Source organism: Paramisgurnus dabryanus, chromosome 3 (assembly GCF_030506205.2).
Source record: "Paramisgurnus dabryanus chromosome 3, PD_genome_1.1, whole genome shotgun sequence".
Lineage (NCBI taxonomy): Eukaryota > Metazoa > Chordata > Actinopteri > Cypriniformes > Cobitidae > Paramisgurnus > Paramisgurnus dabryanus.
In genome coordinates this window covers 21,966,647-21,987,212 of record NC_133339.1, presented here as the reverse complement: position 1 = coordinate 21,987,212, position 20,566 = coordinate 21,966,647, and the positions used below count along the sequence as shown (strand labels likewise).

The 20,566-nt window shown below is 38.4% G+C and overlaps 1 protein-coding gene across 1 annotated transcript in view; it reads right to left on the bottom strand.

Moving 5' to 3' along the window:
- The window catches only part of spop (speckle type BTB/POZ protein), an 81,571-nt gene that overhangs the window by 14,393 nt on the left and 46,612 nt on the right, over positions 1-20,566 (bottom strand). Inside the window, exons 6-7 of the mRNA XM_065252683.2 lie at positions 15,099-15,226; positions 1,420-1,597 (exon numbers count right to left, since the gene is read on the bottom strand). Of these exons, the coding sequence (XP_065108755.1) occupies positions 1,420-1,597; positions 15,099-15,226 (306 nt within the window). The remainder of the gene's footprint in view (positions 1-1,419; positions 1,598-15,098; positions 15,227-20,566) is intronic.

Sequence of the window (20,566 nt, the reverse complement as noted above, 5' to 3'; positions counted from 1 at the left end):
AGGGACAACCTTAATGCATATTTTAATAGTATTTAATACACCACACTTTTTAACCTAAATTAATTTGTTAAACATTTTTTTTACTAAAATGTACTTAAACTTGACTAAAACCTTTTTGCGGTTTTATCGACTAAAACCTTTTTGTGTTTTCGTCGACTAAAACTTGACTAAACTAACAATTTTATAAATGACTAAAATGTGACTAAAAGAATTTTCATCCAAAAGACTAAGACTAAAACTAAAAGGGCTGCCAAAAACAACACTGGCTGTGACAATGCATCGAGTTTCCCATTAAAAAAATATCGGTTTGAAATCGATTCTTAATTGCAAGACCCCGATTCTGTGTTTCATGTGTCGCTTGTGCGTGTACTATGGGTCTTTGATCAGTAGGAAGTATCATTAAAATCATTAAAAATATTCTTTATTATCATGAAAATACCTGAAACAATTTGAAGAACAGCGATGTAGATATGCTTATAGACATTTCCTGTAATAGCGTTTGCAATGGTAACACTTCTATGGCACAAATGGAGTTTCTGCACGAGAGCGCCCTCTGGCATTTGAATGTGGCAGCATTCACCGTACTTCATCAAAATTCATTCATTCAAAAAACGCATTTGCACAATTATTCGTCCCAGCCTTAGGTATTAGGAGGTTAAGGTTTATAAACTTACTATAAATCTACAAAGAAAAATCTATAGAGAAGATAATGTTTATACAAAGATATTAAAGGCTAAGATATTTTTTTTTTTACATCTAGACCCTGTAAAGGCTATAAAATATGGCACTGCTAGAATCTAAAAAAGAAAAGTGAATAATTAAATTATCCAGTCATTTCTCTTCAGACATTTTTCTCTAAATGCACAATGTTTTGGCTGATTAACCCACAGAAGAATGTCAGCTCAGACCCTCCTGTCTCTGATAAGACAGCGATATGAAGTCAAATCTGTCTAGACCAACTTTAACTTGTTCTAAAAGAGTCTGAAGTCTGGCACATTCTCTTCCTGTCACACACACAGAGTCTAACCAGAGCTCAGACACCAGCCGATCAGCACAGTCTTCGCGGCGGTTAATGAGCGCTTCCAGGTACGGCCATAGAACAAGAAATCCTGCCTCAGTGTGAGCCAAAGGCTGTCTTTAAATGCTGCCAACTCAGGGAGCGCACAGAGGTATTGCTGAATTATGGTTTATGTGAGCAAAGTAAATCAAAGGTGTACAATGTGTCATTAACTGTAGACACAGTCCTCTATTGTATGAAAAAAACTAGTGTAGACGTACATTTTGTTTGAATTTTTCTTAGTATAATATACAACCAAACAATAATCTTCTGAAACGTTTTGACACTTTGATATTTTGTAATCAAACTTGCACCTAAAGGCAACATTCACTTACACTAAATGGAAAAATAAGCATCATTACCTGCCAGTATGGCTTTGTGTGCCTGAAACTCCTGCCCGGCAACACACAGTGAGCAGTCTGTGAATCGGGAATGTTCCCACAATCCGCCCAGTTCATCCGCCAGTCGGCAATCTGGAACCTTCACCATGTTCATTGTGTTCTGACCGGAGATGTTCACAGAGTCCTGCACCACGCTCACCTAAAAATACAAAATTCAATCAGGGATCTCAATCAGCGTCAAGTGGGATCACCAATTATCAATATCATATTAATTTGTCTATGCACATTTGTACTGTAAACCAACAATAGAGCAATATAGAAATATTTATCATGTGTGAATTTAATAAAAACAGTGTTACCAATATGGTGGTATACTGTAGTGACCCCTAGCATTTGGCAAATTGCAATAGCGATGCATAATAAAGCTCTTATTTATGCTGTTGATTAAATCGGGAGTATTTAAGAAAACATGAAACCAATCTCGTGTGATATGCGATGGATTTCTTCCATGGTAGTAAAGCTTTTTTCTAAATGCCATGTGACGTTCATCCACTTTTTGCTTTAATGACACCAGATGCATGTGTACCCAGTGAACTTTTTGTGTATTTCCAAGACACGCATTTAAGGACATCCATATGTCATGCAATATGGCAGATCCCGATAACAGTGGCTCAGGGGGGACACTTCAATGACTGTTCAACAAGGGCAGCAGTCTAGTTATCTCTTAATTTACACAAATTGCCTCAATTTGTTACTGGTCTCTGTGTGTAAGTCAGCCCGCGCGTGCGTGTGTGTGTGTCTGTGTGGCGGGCCACCATGCTGACTTTGCCACCTGTTCCCGCATACATAAGCAAGTTCATTTATCTCACACCAGGAGTCTCACAAGCACACACACTGAAATGCCACAGGTTCTCATACGAAGTTAATTGCAGTATGAGGAACTATTTCATTAATAAGCTAAATCCCTACACAAAACTGAGGCAAGACCTAGTAAGCTAAAATACCCAACTTGACAGCAATTTTGCGGCTAAAAAATTTCTAAAATAACCACAAGCTTTTTCCGCATACAGACATTAAAGCTTAATGTAACACACTAATCAATTAGCGCTATCCCACAATGGTCAGAGAGAAAGATTTGAGGTAAAAAAGGGAACATAGTAGTGAGATGACACATGAAGAAAAGTGAAATGGAGTGGGACTGAGGTGAATGGACAAAGATGGAGGAGTATGACACAAGGAAAAGGGTAAAAGAGCATCACAAACAGGAAATTAAATGTCAAGGGCCCATGTATGTTCTTAATGGAGGAGTAGACTACCCCTGAAGGAAAACATGGGAGCGGATAGATGAAAAGGAAGGAAAGGCAAGATGACGGGCTGGATGAAAACCTAAAACGATGGATTAAGAGAGGGACGAAAGATTGCAATGGTACACTTCTGCTGCATCAAAAGAAACTAAGATTGCATAATATCAACTAAAACACCTGTCCTAGCAGCACAGCAAAAAAAGAAACACCAACACCTGCACTAGCAGCAAAACAACAACAACACACCAACACCTGCACTAGCAGCAAAACAACAACAAAACACCAACACCTGCACTAGCAGCACAGCAACAACAAAACACCAAAGTCTTCACTAGGAGCACAGCAACAACAAAACACCAAATTCTTCACTAGGAGCACAGCAACAACAAAACACCAACACTAGCAGCACAGCGACAACAAAACACCTGCACTAGCAGCACAGCAACAACAAAACACCTGCACTAGCAGCACAGCAACAACAAAACACCAACACAACACTAACACTGGCAGTACAGCAACAACAAAACACCAACACCTGTACTAGCAGCACAGCAACCATAAAAAACCAACACCTGTACTAGCAGCACAGCAACCATAAAACACCTGCACCAGCAGCACAGCAACAGAAAAACGCCAACATTTGCACAAGCTGCACAGCAACAGAAAAAAACACCAGCACTAGCTGCACAGCAACAGAAAAACCACCAACACCTGCACTAGCTGCACAGCAACAGAAAAAACGCCAACACCTGCACTAGTAGCACAGCAACAGAAAAATGCCAACACCTGCACTAGCAGCACAGCAACAGAAAAAAACACCTACGCCTGCACTAGCAGCACAGCAACAGACTGCACTAGCAGCACAGCAACAACAAAACACCAACATCTGCACTAGCCGCACAGCAACAGAGAAAACACCAAAACCTAAACTAGCAGCACAGCAACAACACCTGCACTAGGAGCAGAGCAACAGAAAAAACACCTGCACTAGCAGCACAGCAACAACACCTGCACTAGGAGCAGAGCAACAGAAAAAACACCTGCACTAGCAGCACAGCAACAGAAAAAACACCTGCACTAGCAGCACAGCAACAGAAAAAACACCTACACCGACACTAGCACCACAGCAACAGACTGCACTAGCAGCACAGCAACAACAAAACACCTGCACTTGCAGCACAGCAACAGAAAAAAAACACCTACGCCTGCACTAGTAGCACAGCAACAGACTGCACTAGCAGCACAGCAACAACAAAACACCAACATCTGCACTAGCAGCACAGCAACAACACCAACACCTGCACTAGGAGCAGAGCAACAGAAAAAACACCAGCACTAGCAGCACAGCAACACCACCAACACCTGCACTAGGAGCAGAGCAACAGAAAAAACACCTGCACTAGCAGCACAGCAACAGAAAAAACACCTACACTAACACTAGCAGCACAACAACAACAAAACACCTGCACTAGCAGAAGAGCAACAACAAAACACCAACACCTGCACTAGCAGCAGAGCAATAAAGCACCTGCACTAGCAGCACAGCAACAGAAAAAACACCTGCACCTACACTAGCAGCACAGCAACAGACTGCACTAGCAGCACACCAACAACAAAACACCTGCACTAGCAGTACAGCAACAACAAAACAAACACCTGCACTAGCAGAAGAGCAACAACAAAACCCCAACACCTGCACTAACAGCACAACAACAACAAAACCCCAACACCTGCACTAGCAGCAAAGCAACAGAAAAAAACACCAACACCTGTACTAGCAGCACAACAACAGAAAAAAAACACCAACACCTGCACTAGCAGCACAGCAAAAGAAAGCACCACTGAAACACCAAATCAAAACTACAGGGTTTTATGAGTATGTTAGCGTATGTTAAAATTGCTTTTGCAATTTATTCCTGTTTTATTCCTTTATTTTTATTCTCTTTATGTTACATTTTGTATTATTGTTTGCTCTAATTTCACACCATTGCTTAAGCCAATGTTGTTTATGGTCAGCCCAGACAGCAATTACACAGATTTAGGCCTCACAAACATAAATACACATTACAGTTATGTTTCCCAGATCATTAAATAAGACTTGAGCAAAAGCGATTCAGAATTCAGGCGGTCCGTCATTTCTATAAACTGCTCAACTGATTTAAACAAATAACTTTAATTTTTAACTGAACATTTATTAACAAAAGGGTCTCAGAATCATTTGGGTATAAATTGGATATCACAGGCTTTGTCTGATGTTGCGTGCAATGAAAAGCAAAAACATATAATGGGTTAAGATTAACTAAATTCTAATTACGTAACCCCACTTCACCACACTCCAGTCTTTCTTTTTATTTCAAATCATTAAGTTACAAGCCCTAAATCTGAAAGTCAGTATTACCATGGAAACGGGAATCATGGATACTGAACACTTTTTCATTGACCCAGGCTCCATAAGTCAAATCACCCAGTCAACTTTACAGCCTACCAGCGAGTTTTGTTTTTAATAAATCTGAATTCTTTGTAATAAACGTCCAATTAATGAATTAGTTATGATATTACATTTATTATTCATCATATTAATTTTATTATATTTTATTCTAGCATCATAAAAGATTCATTTTCTTATTAGACTAGACATGTTATTATATGATCATTCTTTCATAAGCAATGTTAGGTCTTATACCCCTGCTTCGAATCAACTTCATCAATGTTGTTATTAATACTAAATTATGTGATGTTTAAGTAATCATTTTTTAAACATCTACAGAGACACTTCTAGAACCAAGGGTGCTCACAAAGTAGGTGAATGCTGAAATGCTAAAGCATGTTTACAGACACAAGCCTTTGCCTCTAACCTCAGGAACAGGATGCATCGCTGCTTAAAAATCAAAGCACATCACTTTAATGAGCTGTGTGAGATGGCTACTAGAGCAGACCTGTGCTGTCTGGACTCGAGTGAGTGTACTGTTTACTGTGCGTGTAAATCTAAACACTGATACTAATGGGGGAGTGTGCGTATCTATGTGTCTTCCTATCTCTCTCCTCCCCCTGAATTTGATTAATGAACCCAGTTGTTGGACTCCGTTAGACGCACACACTCGCCTGGTTAAGCACACGTATCGATGTTCATCATTCACTCATTAGAGGTACGCGGAAAGATTAAAGTAGGAGAGCGGAAAAAAACAAAAAGCATGGAAAAAAGTGAAGAACTTGCTTAGTTCCAGGTGAATTACTGCATCTGAAAATACACTAGAGGACAGCGGTGATCCTGATTGCTGCCACTGAATCATTCTCATGCTAATGAGCTCTGCCAGGTCATAATGATTTCATTGATTAATCGAATCAAGCAGTGAGCAATTTACACACACTTTAATTACAGAATAACCACACTGTATCTCTCACTTCAACTCTTAATAAATACGCCTCAACAACATGTAAGAAGAAAAAGAAATGCACTGATTATCTTTTGGCAATGGAAGGTTTGGCTGGCACATATTATGCAAAATCCACTTTTACAAGGTGTTTGGACATAAATGTGTGTTGGCAGTATGTTAATTCAAAAACTCTACAATGACAAAAACCACCCTCTCCTTTTTTAATTCCCATTAAACCAAACTAGTCTCATTAGACATGCTGTTTTGATTCTCTGGTTAATGTGACGTCACACTGATAAAGCCCTGCCCACGGCCACTTTGATTGACAGGTTAATTTTTTCCCAAAAGCTTTTCTAAATATATTTGTTAGCCCATTTTAGCAAAAATGCAGCTAAAGATACTATAATATGCTATACAGGAATGAAATCTATGGGGCTGTTTACACTTGGTATTAAGATGTGTTTTCATCGATCGGATCACAAGTGGACGAGAGAGACGCATTACGTTTACACCTGGTATTTAAATCCGTCTCTTTTATCCACTTTCGACCGCTTCTGTCCTGAATACTATGAGGGGATGGTCTGTGAGACGGTGGGCGAGTCTCTCTGCTGTCATTCAAACGCGAGCGGGAGTAATTATGAGTTTATATGGACGCAAACTAATATTATGTCGGAGTCCACTGCTTGTTTAGCAAGTAAACATGCTGCACAGTGTTTTGTATGTTTATATGTTGGAGCTTTCTCTGAATTTTCAGCGCAATTGATGAAATAGGATCGCACAACTTTCACACGCTTTCAAAACTAAACTACGGAGATCAGCCGCTTTAGTTTAATCAATGAAAGGCTAAAAATAGCGCTGTTCACCGTATGTTCACGCCAGAAGTAAAAAAAGACGTAAAACTTGCGTATAATACCTCAGATTAGAGAGAAGGCGGTCGCGTGTGGCTGTTCTTACACATTCAACCACATTTGCGTTCCGCAACTCCAAAGCCATCCGATCGAAAGTGGCTTCGACTACCTCTGGATGTGGTTGAAAGTGGTCGAAAGTGGCCGCTTTCAAAACGTTTTGAACACCGTTTACACCTGGGCATTAACGTCGTCCACTTGTGATCCGATCAACGAAAATGCATGTTAATGCCAAGTGTAAACAGCCTCTATTTTAACGAAAAGTGCTCACAGTCTGTTGGTAAGGCAGTGAGAAGCAGTGGCTCATTTGCATTAAAAGGTAAACACATGAAAACAGTGTTTTTTGCACCTCCCCAAACAGTGGCAATTTGGAGATGCTATAAAAATTATCTGTGGGGTATTTTGAGCTAAAACTTCACAGACACATTCTAGACACAGCAGAGACTTGTGTCCAATTTATAGTCGTGCGTAAGGTCTACGTCAGGAGTCTCCAACCTTTTTGTGGGCAAGGGTTACCACAATGGATAAAACAATCTGGAGGGCTACTTTTTTATAGTCTACTCAAAACGTTTTTGTTTTACTTGTTGATTTTATTTCATTTTACTTGTTGATGTTTTAGAGTTGTTTAAAATTAGCCAAGCTAATATAAAAATATGTAATAAATACATTTTACAATTGAGACTATTAATAGAATGTACTTTGGGCGACACCTCACAGACTGTGTGTGGGCTACCTGGTGTCCCTGGTCTACGCCGTAGTTTATCCATAGCCTGACATGCACCTCACCGAATATTTTTAACAGCGTGTCACTTCTACACAAATGTGCAAGCGCTTTGATTGGTCCACTAGAAGCCCTCACATCAGGTAAAAAAACTACGTCATGGGTATTTCCATTTGCGACGGTGAGAACACAGATGGGCCAAGTTGTGGAGTGATTTAATTCAAACTACAACAAAAGTTGCTGTTTATTTACTTCCATCTGGGGTGGTGATGGCACAGTGGATAAGACACACTGTGGTGTGAGAGACATGGGTTCGAATCCACTGTGACACACCATTGTGTCCCTGAGCAAGACACTTAACCCCTAGTTCCTCAAGAGGCGTGCGGCCTCTGACAGAAATAGCAATTGTAAGTCGCTTAAAAGTGTCAGCTAAATGAATAAATAAAATAAATAAATACTCTTCCCATCACTGCTGGTCTTCTCGAAACGTACACAACAAGTTTCCGTTTCTTCTTCATTTGTGGGTTAAACCGGCCAAGCTGCTTTTTCATTGACGGTCGCGCTGCTACTGTGATTACACGAGTGGATATCAGCGGTCTGCATGCGTGTTTGCACGTCGAAGCCCTTTATATCACATCTTGTAAAAATGGGCATAATGAGAGCCCTTTAAAACATATTATTCTTTTCAGTTATACCTTATTTATAAATATAGTTATAATAATTGCTTTTAATGTTATATTATATGCCTTGTATCATATTCTATGTATTTATATATTTCCCTATTTGTTCTTTTTTCCATGTAAAGCAGCTTTGAAACAATGTAACGTTGTAAGAAAGTGCTTAAAAAAAAACTGAATAGTCCAGAAAATCTGATCTGATTTCTGCTCGAATATGCTGAATCATAGTTTTAATTTTCTTAAAGGGACATTCCACTTTTAAAGGCTCATTTTCCAGCTCCCCTAGAGTTAAACATTTGATTCTTACCGTTTTGGAATCCATTCAGCTGATCTCTGGGTCTGGCGCTAGCACTTTTAGCATAGCTTAACATAATCCATTGAATCTGATTAGACCATTGGCATCACGCTAAAATAACCAAAGCGTTTGGATATTTTTTCTATTTAAAACTTGACTCTTCTGTAGTTACATCGTGTACTAAGACCAACGGAAAATTAAAAGTTGTGATTTTCTAGACCGATATGGCTAGGACTATACTCTCAAACTGGCCTAATAATCAAGGACTTTGTTGCTGTAACATATCTGCAGCAGGCGTAGTGATATTACGCACGGCCCGAGAATATTCCCCTTAGTTATTTTCAATAGCGCCAGACCCGGAGATCAAATTCCAAAACGATAAGAATCAAACGTTTAACTCTAGGGGAGCTGGAAAATGAGCATATTTTTAAAAAAGTGGAATGTCCCTTTTAATACTTTAAAATGTGATTCATGTTATTGGAGTTGCTGCTGGGTCTCTGTACTTAAATTGTATCCTTTCTGTTATGTTATTATGATTTGTTCTATTGCAATTTTGTTTTCATTTCTATTTATTTGTCTTGAATAATTGAAAAACTTGAAGCAATGTATACTTAATTGACAAATGCCTAAAGGCTCCATGCTCCACTGTCTGGTAATATTCAATATTCAACATTCACAATTAACTTTTTAAATAAAGGAGTCCAATAAACATCATATTAGCTTTTGCTGTGGTATAGACATAATTCCGAGGATCATTTAATGCAATCTACCAAATTAAGTGGTGTGGGTACAACAATTAATTTTCTCTTGGTTTTTTATATTTTCAAATGTTCCATCATCAGCTATAAGCCACTGAATGCAACCTTTTTTTCTGACCTTGTATTTCATCTAAAGTATGTGCATTTTTTATTAATTTATGTATGCGTCAATTAGAGCTATTTATGACACAATGTGTTTGTTTGTTTGTTTACAGGGGCTCTGAGAGTGACCAATCATGAAATATTTATAAAGAAATAGAATTTACATATCAAATGAATTTAGCCAATTAACTCCTGATAAACTGCATCTTACTATAGCATCTCATTTGGTGAAACAAACAAAGCTGTAATAAATAAACATACCCACACTAATGCAGGTAATACTGGTGTGCAGGTGGTACTGAACCAAATGAGTTCCACTGGCCCCCTATTCACAAAAACAAACGCATGAACCCAGAACTGTGCATGCTAATATCTGCATGTGACCAATTACACTTAATGCGCTCTCGAGAAAACGTGTTTCCGAGAGACAGAGAGAGAAAGCGAACTATGACCGTTTATCAAAATTGGGATTTAACTTCAATAAAAAACATTTCAGAAGAAACACCTTTAAACAATGGCTGTGGCTGGAGGGCAGATTTTTTCTTAGATTTATTACTTTTTGCTATTGAAAGCATTTTATATAGAAATAACCATACAATGATTTGGCAATACTACAACTGTCGTGCCAATAAAGCTGAATTTGAAACAAATTGAACTGAAAAAGACAAGGAGGGAGAGAGAGAGAGCAAATTCAGACACAGAGGCAGGCTGGTATACGTGAGCAGCTGTGCATTTGTGTGTGTGTATACAGTCAGACTACACATATACGCTTTTACACGCATCATTTCCACTCAAGCTGTTCAAGTCTGGCCCTGACCACAAACCTCCATCTCTCTCCTTTTTCTCCTTCACCTGTTCTTATTCCTCTCTCTCCCCTCTTCGGAGAGCAGCGGCTGCCTCCCATATCGCCAAACTGTTTACAATCATGTGTGCATGCGTGCGTGCATCAGGCTGATTCGTCTGCGGGGAAACACAGACAGATCGCTCCGACACCAGCAGACTTTACACGAAAGGGAATTTCAGCAGATGAACTGACTTTAAACACTTTGTAGAGATGCAAGCTTGATGTTCAGGTGAACATTATTGGGTATTGGCCCTCAACACTGCATCCCAGAAGGCAGCAGCACATCGGTTCGTCACATCTGTGGTGTGAATATATGCAAGCAAATGAGTAAAGTTTCCTTGTTAAATAGCACAGGAAAAGTCCTGACAACATGAGAACAGTGCGGATGCAATTTGAAACAAGATATTTGTTGCATGCCAAATGGCCCGTGCCGTACCTAAAAATAACCAAATGGCTCGCACCTTGCTTAAATTAAAGTGCGATTAAACGCAAGCTCAAAATTGAGAACATTTGATTGGACAGAAACTTGCATTCACCACTGAAGGTGCAAAAATTAGATATCAATTTTCCTCGTTCATTAAAAGAGATGGAAATGTATTTGATTTGCCATGAAGTCAACTTTTTGATTACAAGTATACATATGACATCAAAGATAATAAAAACAGACTAGATTCATTTTAAAATTTAAACTCTAACTCGTTCATTTAGGCTAATGCACCTCATCTTCAGCACATCTCATACTTCCTCCCCTTCATCACACCATCATCTCCACTGAGCCCTTCATGTATTGAGGGTTAGGAGGAACAAAGCAGATGCTGCAGGTACCGAACTTTTCCTCATCATCTTAACTAACTACTATCTCCAAACATGTTTGTGCGTGTGTGTGTGTGTGTGTGTGTGTGTGTGTGTGTGTGTGTGTGTGTGTGTGTGTGTCGCGTGTGTGTGCGTGTGCGGCAGCAGCAGATGTTGCAGCCGGAGTGGATCTCGGAAATATCCGTGTGGCATATGGCTACACTGAGTGAAAGATGGCTGCTGTCAGGTGGAGGGAGAGAAAAGTGTAGAGCTCATTTATTTACTATGAGCAATCTACCTGCCGGAGGATGGACACGGAGGGAGAGATGAAAGAGAGAAAAAACAGGTGAGGTGGGGTGGGAGAGACAGAGAGGTATGTACATACATATAAACACAATTTTTTTATTTTGTTTGGGGCAAAACTCGTTGAAAACTCCTCTTTTCTAAATGAGAAAGCCACTGTCATCATCTGTGTGAAAAAGTTAAGGCATAACAACATTATGGACACAGACATTATTATTCTACATGAGAGACATGAAGCAGAACTGACATCACCACCCACTGCCGACCAATTAAAAGAAATTATTTCACCTACACAAAAACTCCAGCAAGGTGGAGAATTGGGTTTGTCCTTTTGCTTCACTAACATCTACTGTCTCAAATCACATTGATGCTATTGGGAAACTCAAAAAAACGAAAGAATATATAGTTGAAAGAAAAATCTAAAAGACACTGTGGCAAAGTACAACAGACAATAGAAACTGGAAGACACCAAGCCACAGGATGAAATGTCAACGCACAGTGATCCAAACAAAAAGCAGAGACTTTTTACGGAACAATTAAACAGCATTTTTAATCTTATAAATAAAGAAAACCTGTCCATTTATTATAAGAACTAATACACTTCTGTGTAAACAGACAGAGAGAGAAATACTCTGGGCATTGTTTTTTTTAAGCACAGCATCTAAAAATGCAACTGCATAGTAGAGAGTAACAGCTCTGGAAAAAAGAAAATGGAATTGTGGGAAAAATGTGAGTTAAGAATGGTGCAAGATTTCTTAATGCAAAAGCTTTCTAACAATAATGAGATATAGGAAGAGAGTAGGAAAGAGGAGGAGAAGGGAGAGGACAGAGTTTGTTTTGATGATGAGACACCATCATGGAGCCAAAACTCCAGCTAACTCTTTCGAACCAGAAACTCTGTCAAATAAAGTTTAGGGAAACAGTAAAAAATTGTTAAGCCTACTTTACACTGGCCGTAACTAGGGCTGGGATAAACGATTATTTTTTTTAAACGATTAATCTAGCTATTATTTTTTTCAATGCATCGATTAATTTAACGATTCGTTTTATCAGTCTGATTCGACTTCGATTCGATTCTCTCCCCATTTATTAACTAATAGCAATTTATACATGTTGATTTACATATCTGAATGTAAACATTTCAATATATGTTCATTGCGCTTAAAATTTCAAAATAAAAAAGACTATACAAAGTGCAAAATAATGCATTCTTAGTCAGAGGTAGCATTCAATAAAGCGTTTGCAGCACATACTTTGCAGTTCAGTAACAGTATAAAAATCTCAAGTTCAAATTACTTTATTTTACATGCATTTATGAGCAAAACCTCTTCAATGTGCCTTTTGATGGTCTGTGTAACTTGTATAACTTGATTTGTTTGATCCACATTGTTTTCGTGCTGTTCTAGTCCATTTAATGACAGATACTGTATAAACACAATTATAGACTTAAGAAGCACATATATTATTAAATCTCTTTCTCTTAAATTTGTTAAGATAGATTAGGACTCACTTACTGCTGGACAGAGAGTGAATGAAAGCGCAGTCTTCTGGCAACAGTGACATTTCATTGCTTTCTGTTAAAATAAGTCATGAGTGTTTAAAACACACTTCACATTCATGATTTTATGGTCAAATGACACTTTTTCGCATCAATCCACGAGCATTTAAACCTTAAACAAAGCACTTTCACTTTAATTGAGCATGAGCAGCGCAGCAGAACCGACGCAGAAACGATTGCAGCACTGTTGCTACAGAGGCGCGAGCTCGCGCTGATCATGCGGCAGGGTGCATGCTTGTAAACGGGGGGTGAAAAAACACGCGCTGCATGCACTGCTCACTCTTGCTTTGTAAAACCGGCGTGGACTGAAGCCACTCGCGTTGCTACTATTCTACAGCGCCGCCTTTTTGGGTCTGACGAAACGACGCGCATATTTTGCGTCGACGTATTTTTTGCGTCGACGTTGTCGATTACGTCGACGCGTTGTCCCAGCCCTAGCCATAACAAATGCCAACATATCATATAGCACAGGGGTGTCCAACGTGGTGCCCGCACAGCACATTCTATTAGGAACATTTCACCCGTAGAAACATGAATCTTTATTGAAAGTGTGTCATATTTGTAGTCGAAATGTAACATACATTTAGAGTTTGGTGCCTATTTGACCGAGCAAAGGGGTGTTTGTAGATATTGGACTTCCTGAAATCTGTATTTCTCCAGTCTCAGCGGCAACTGAGAAAATGATGCATGACCATTCAAAAACATGACTGGGGTTCTAACTATACAAAGCTTTATGCAAATAGGTGAAATCTCCCTTTAATACTTGTAATTTTGGTGTAATATTAGTGAGTCGAAAATGAAAAAACTCCAAGTGGCTTATAATGATGCACTGAGAATTGTGCTTAAAATTCCTAGGTGAAGTAGTGCCAGTGTAATGTTTGTGTCTAATAATGTGCCAACTTTTAATGCTGTTTTTATGTATATTTTTATATGTGACTAACAGGATCTAAAAATATGATTATTGTGTCCTTAGCTGATGGTTCTAAGAGTGACACAAGGTACACATCTTGCTTTTGGAAACATTGGACTCGAAGGCTGTATATGTTTTATTAATGATGCCTCATTTGCTTTATTCTTAATGTTTTGTATGTTTTATTTCTGTACTTTGTTGTCTCTATAGACCTTTGTGTCCTGAATAAAGTTGATTATATATATATATAGAGAGAGAGAGAGAGAGAGAGAGAGAGAGAGAGAGAGAGAGAGAGAGAGAGAGAGAGAGAGAGAGAGAGACAGAGAGAGAGACAGAGAGAGAGACAGAGAGAGAGACAGAGAGATTTATTACATATTTTTTATATTAGCTTGGCTTGGGTATGTTAACATTTTGAACAATCCTAAAACATATCAACAAGTAAAATCAAATAAAATCAACAAGTAAAAAAAAGTTTTGAGTAGACTATACCAAAAAGTAGCCCTTCAGATGGTTTTATTCATTGTGGTAGCCCTTGCTCAAAAAAGGTTGGAGATCCAAGTTAACTTTACATTCATGAGACATCAAAAATTCCCTTATTAACGTTTACTTTGCTTTAAACACTGACCAGATGACCTTTTCTTGGTTTCCTGGCACATCTGCAATGTAGGCAAGACCTTTTATTAAAGGTCTGGTTATGTGGGTACAGGGCAGTGTGATATGTTCAGTATATAGCACTATCTTACTACTTACTGAACCCTATAGAACATACAGTACTGTTTAAACTGGACAATTTGGTTCGCCACACTGGAAATAGAAGGTGGTAGAAAACATTGCATTGTTTGATACAGTATGTGTGCTCTGTTTTGCACATTTCAGATAATGTAGTAGCTCATTCGACCGTAGAGAAAATTGGATACAGTATCGGAGTCGAATGGTAGCATGCCTTCTGTACATAGCCTTTCTCCTTTTGCGGCAAAACTAAAACTGTGTGTAAAACACAGCTACCTGAACATGTTTTATTTAACCGATTTCGATTATTTGCATGCAATGTACACCATTACTCCAACAATCACGAAAACGGTTACAGATAAAAACAAACAACTACATATTACCAAACTACAGGAAGCTCAATGTAGGATTGGCCGTGCACCACTTACCTCACAAAAGAGTGTCAGTTTGTCATCGGGTAAGAGTCCATTGGCCTCATCTAGGAGAAAGTCCCGCCTTATAAACTTCTTGAAACCCCAGTCTTTTCCCTGTACGAAGCGATAGGCCCGCTGACTCTCTGCACAACAACAACAAAATAAAACAGACCATATTGGCATTATTATACGAAAATCCATTAGGTGTGTGCTCTTGTTCTTGGTCTCTGTAATGAGATGTCAACAAATTTCCATGGAAAAAGCTTCACTATAACCAAGAACATCCTCTAATTTAGTTTGAGTATTAGAGCGAGGCCGAAAAAAATAATCTATGCAAGGCATCTCGCACACAACTCAGAGACTAATCTGTATCCAAATATTCTTTAAGAGGCTTTTCTGCCTCTCTTGTGGGCTCTATAATCTTATTCGCCATTCATTTCTGTATTATAACTACTTTGATTAATCTTTGATTTTTCCTATTTTTCTCTTTCTCTTTCTCTGACCGCACCTACACAAACAAACATGCTTTGCAAGTAACTTATTTTTTGTCTTTAATCAGTATACGTGTTCCCTCGGATCGAACCCAGAACCTTTTGTGGTACTAATGGAGTGCTCTACCTAGGGGTGTGACGAGATCTCGCGAGATTAAATGTGTTTCGCGAGATTAAATGTGTCTCGCGAGATTTCTTGTAAAGGTGAAATGCTGGCCGTTTCTCAAATAAAAGACTGCATCCTTCGGAGGTTGCATTTTTAAACTGCATTTACTTCATAAATATTCTTATTAGAGAATATTAACAATTATAAAGTTTACTAATTATTTAGTTAATCGCAACTTGTAATATGCTCACGACATGCGAATGTAATGCTCAGATAATTAACTGAAATAACCCTTGATGACGTATGCAGCCTGCATATGCGACCTCCGGAGGATGCAGCTTTCTGTTAGATCCTTTTACTGTGCATGCATTATATTTGTCTTTTACAGCGTTTGCTTTTTTGTTTGGGTTTCCAATAATGTTCGTTTGTGAACTCGTGTGAAGTCTGAGACGCGTTGTTTTTGTCTGTTGATCAGTGTCAGATGTGAAGTCTCAGCAGATTAAACCCTTACACAGAGTTACATGATTTAATGTCTGCATGTTCTTGCTCAAAAATGACGGTGGCTGTATCATTTCTATTGTAAAGAAATGGACAAATATTAAATATTCAAATGGGTTTAAACATTGTTTGGCTAAAAATAAGCGTTTCTCTCCGTCTGAAGTGAAAGTGAAGATAGCGTCCGCGAGACGAGTCCTCTATCGCCCCCTGCAGGCATTTGTTATATAACATACATAATGCTTTCTATTTATAGGACACACATTTAATGTGTTTGTTAATGTAATGTTGTCTAATGTAACTTGGTTTTAATACTTTATTTGAACAATTTATTATTGCATCTTCGTTATTATGTAATTTTAAAGGCTACTGCTCACTTGGGTCTATTTTTATTACCCCAAAATAACAAATTACTTCATTATCAGTTAGCAAAATAATTGTTAGGGACAGTCCTTGATTAGTTAAAACTTTTAAAAATTACGTGATTTCAGTTTCTTATTCATTCATTTTATCATTTAGGATTTCTTAAAAAGAGTAAAAATATCGTCTAGTCTCGTTCCCGTGAACCCAATCTCGTGTTTCGTCTCGTCTCGTGGATTAAGTGTATCGTCACACCCCTAGCTCTACCAATTAAGGGCAACAAGTTAGTCTAGCAACACAGGATGATTGCAGTGCAGAACAAAGCACTAAAGGCATGTGTATTAGTGATTTTAACACGAGCAAGGTGCATTAAAGAGCACCCTTTAATGGTAGCAAAATATGCAATATGTAAAATTAAAGCTTTTAGCAAAATAGGAGTTTTTAGTTAGTCTGCCAGGAAACAGGCCACATTTAAACTTCACTTAACAAAGCCACATCTAATAAACGTCACTTAAAAATGAAGGTTATTATTGTTGTACACTTTGGTAGACTTCCAGTCTAATTGGACCATTCTTGGTCAGAATTATCTACAATGTGTACCAGGCCTGCCCAAGAGTCAAAAGCCTGGTTACACGAGACGAAATCAGAGCACGTACACCATAGACGTCTTAAAATGTGACCCCCTACTCGCCTGTGATCGAATTCAAAGAGTCCCTGACTGAATGCTCCAGTGGTGTCCAGCAGAGACTGCTACAAGACACGATCAACACCAGAACTGCAGGGAACTGTCCTTAATTCAGTTTACTTTACACATTATTCTGATTTGTTTGTTTTTATTTCAGCAACAAAGCTTGGAATTTGTATCCGAGTGCCGCTTTTTTCACAAGTTTATTTGCTTGTTACGAATGCTGAATCAAGATGTGTCAACATAATCCTCCTTGAGCATTACTCCTTAGTCACTGCTCTCAAACAGAGGCAGAGATAGAAAAGCAATACATGGGACAGGAAGTAGTGAAGGGGGAAAAAGAGAGATGAATAGATTCCTTTGTGCTTTTGTTGCATTGTGGGTATGTGTGACAAGTGCACTCAATCTACTGTGACATCCTCTCTTCCTAAACGTTACACTTGTTTGACTGAAGCATCTTTTCCTCTTTCTGTCGGATGCACACAGCTGGGGCTCAGTCATTGCCGGTTAATCTGCTGCTGTTTGTGTGTGAGAATGTGTGTGCAGGTGTTTTAACATGATGTGAAATGGCTGTGCGTTCACAGTTGGACTTTGACAATCATACAGATTCACACGAAGGGGATGCACTGGAAGAGAGAGACCAGGACGAAGAACACAGAAAGGTTTGCCCTTAGGAAGACCCATGGTGTGAGGGAATGACAAATCACCTTATCTTCAAAGACAAAATCTAAAAAACTCCTTTGTGGGATAAAGATTAAAGCAAAAACCGGTTATCTGGGAAATTTTGTTATTGGATTATGATCAGAAGCATCCCAATGACTTCCATAGTAGGATTAAAGCATACTATGCAACTCAATGGGGCTTCTGATCAGTTCGATTACAAGCATTACTCAAAACATCTTCCTTTGTGTTCATCAGAACAAGGAAAGCTAAATGCTAACTTAAAGGGATAGTTCACCCAAAAATTAAAATTCTGTCATAATTTTCCAAAATAACCATTGACTTCCTTAGTAGGAAAAACAAATACAATGGATTTCAATGGGCACCATCAACTGTATGCTTACCATCTTTTATCAAAATAACTTTGTGTTTATCAAAATTAAAAATCTCTTACAGGTTTAGAACAACATGAGGCTGAGAAAATGTCAGAATTTTCATTTTTTGGTAAACTATCCATTTAAGTGACAAATGTGTGACTTAGTGATTAGGGATGACCGTTTGACCGATGGTTGACCGTATCAACGTTAACCGGTCAAAGTTGTCGGTTGTCGGTTAAAAAAAGGGATCTGTAAATTAGGCTATTATAGACAGTGGACTAAACGCTACTACAGTTAGTCATCTCTTTCTTTCCAAGATCTTTTTGTGTGAAGTGAACAAATCCCTCACACTCAGTTTTTCATAACTGGTCTGTTTGTACTTTATAAACCAATAAAAAAACATTTGGCGCGCAAGGTCACTGCGTTTGGTTTTCCATGCTCACAAGGTTTGCGAAAAGTAAATGCTACAGGCTATTTTTTGATAAATTCCTTTATTCGAATAGTAAATAAAATACAGCAATAAAATAATTAAAATTAAAGTCTCTCCTGGTGGTGTTCCAAATTATTAACATTTATGTCTTTTAGGCTAACAGTAAAGTGCAGAGTAAGTTTTGTTTCTGTAAATCCTCAGCCATGATTTTTACCACTTTATTAAGTTTTGCTTTGTAGAAAGCATTTCTTTAAAGTGAATTTCGTTTTGTATAAATTGTATCTTAATTTTAATAAATGTTTCATCAACCAAATGCATGTATTTAATAAATAAAAAGCAAATATAGCAGAGTATATAATTACCGGTCCGTGCATGAAGGCGCCGGCACTGCGCGTTCACTTGCATTGCATTGTTAATTAGAACGCACCTCATCATAAATAAATAAAACTCAGGGTAGGCCTATATGCCTCATACAAGCATTAAATATCTTTGCTGCATTTGTTCTAGAACAAAAACAGTGCGAGACCTGCTTTGGCCATTGCGTCTTTTACACATTCTGAAGGTGCCCGTTTAATCCATTGGTTTTATCGTGTTGCAGTCTATTAGGCAACATTCCGCATAAGATGGGTTTAGATTTGGAAATACATTACATCTATATTTCAGTGGTAACAGAAAAGGTGATGATGATCATCCTATGTCTTTATTATTACTACCCCAAACTAAAGCGCAGTCTCTTCTGAGCTGTCATTTTCTTAAATGAGCCGCGGCAATTTTCAAATGAGCTTCACAAACGCCTTTATTTTCAAGTTCAACGCGATCACCTAGTACCTAAACTATTTCGAAACTAAGCACGGCGCCGCGTTTGCGGGACTTATGTTTCGCGCTGTAGGTGATTTAAAAAGTGTTGTGAGGTCTGTGTGTGTGTGTGAGCCGGAGGCAGAGCGCAGAGAGATGCGAGTTGCGAAATTGCAGGCGCGGCTCGAAATGGCTGTTATTTTAAATAGCATAGCATATTTTAAACTAATAGGCCTATCGGTTAACCTGTTTCAACCGGCTAATGAGGCTCGGTGGCCGGTCAAGAAAATTTGTCGTTTTCGCCATCCCTATTAGTGATGAGGTCTACAGACAAAAGGCGTCAAGATCTAAAACCAAAACAGGGTGATAAAATAATGTCAATGTTTTTATCGATACATATTTGTGACCCTGGACCAGAAAACCAGTCATAAAGGTAAATAAAATTCTTGAAATTTAGATTTTAACAAGCCGGAAAAATATGCTTTCAATTGATGTATGGTTTGTTAGGAAAGAACAATATTAAGCCGAATGAATTTAAAATGGAATCTGAGGCTGCAAAAATATATAATATTGAGAAAATCTCATTTAAAGTTTTCCAAATTAAGTCCTTAGCAACATATTTTATTAATGATAAATACACTTTTCATATATTTACAGTAGAAAATGTACTAAATATCTTAAATGGAACATGATCTTTACTTAAAGGAGCAGTGAATCAAAGAATCAAGGCCATTGTACTTAATGAACATCCTGCAAGTTTCAGAACTAAAAACTCCTCGTTACTGAAATAACAGTTTTTGGCACCAAGCCCAGGAAACCGTCCAGGAATGTGCCAATGTATGACGTTGCAGAGATTTTAAATACCACCTCCAAAGTGAAATGGCAACGATTTGCGTGTGGGGAAGTAACACGTGTGACGCAAGCAAACTGTATGCAGCTTCCCAAAGCAGCAAAGATGCCTTTAAAGATTGCCAAAGTTTGTACAGTGTCTGGTTGTGGAAGAACACAGTCGCTGTATAACCTTTCCTTGGAACCTAACATTTGGATTACCATGGATTTATTTGTAAAGAAGTTTATGCTGGAT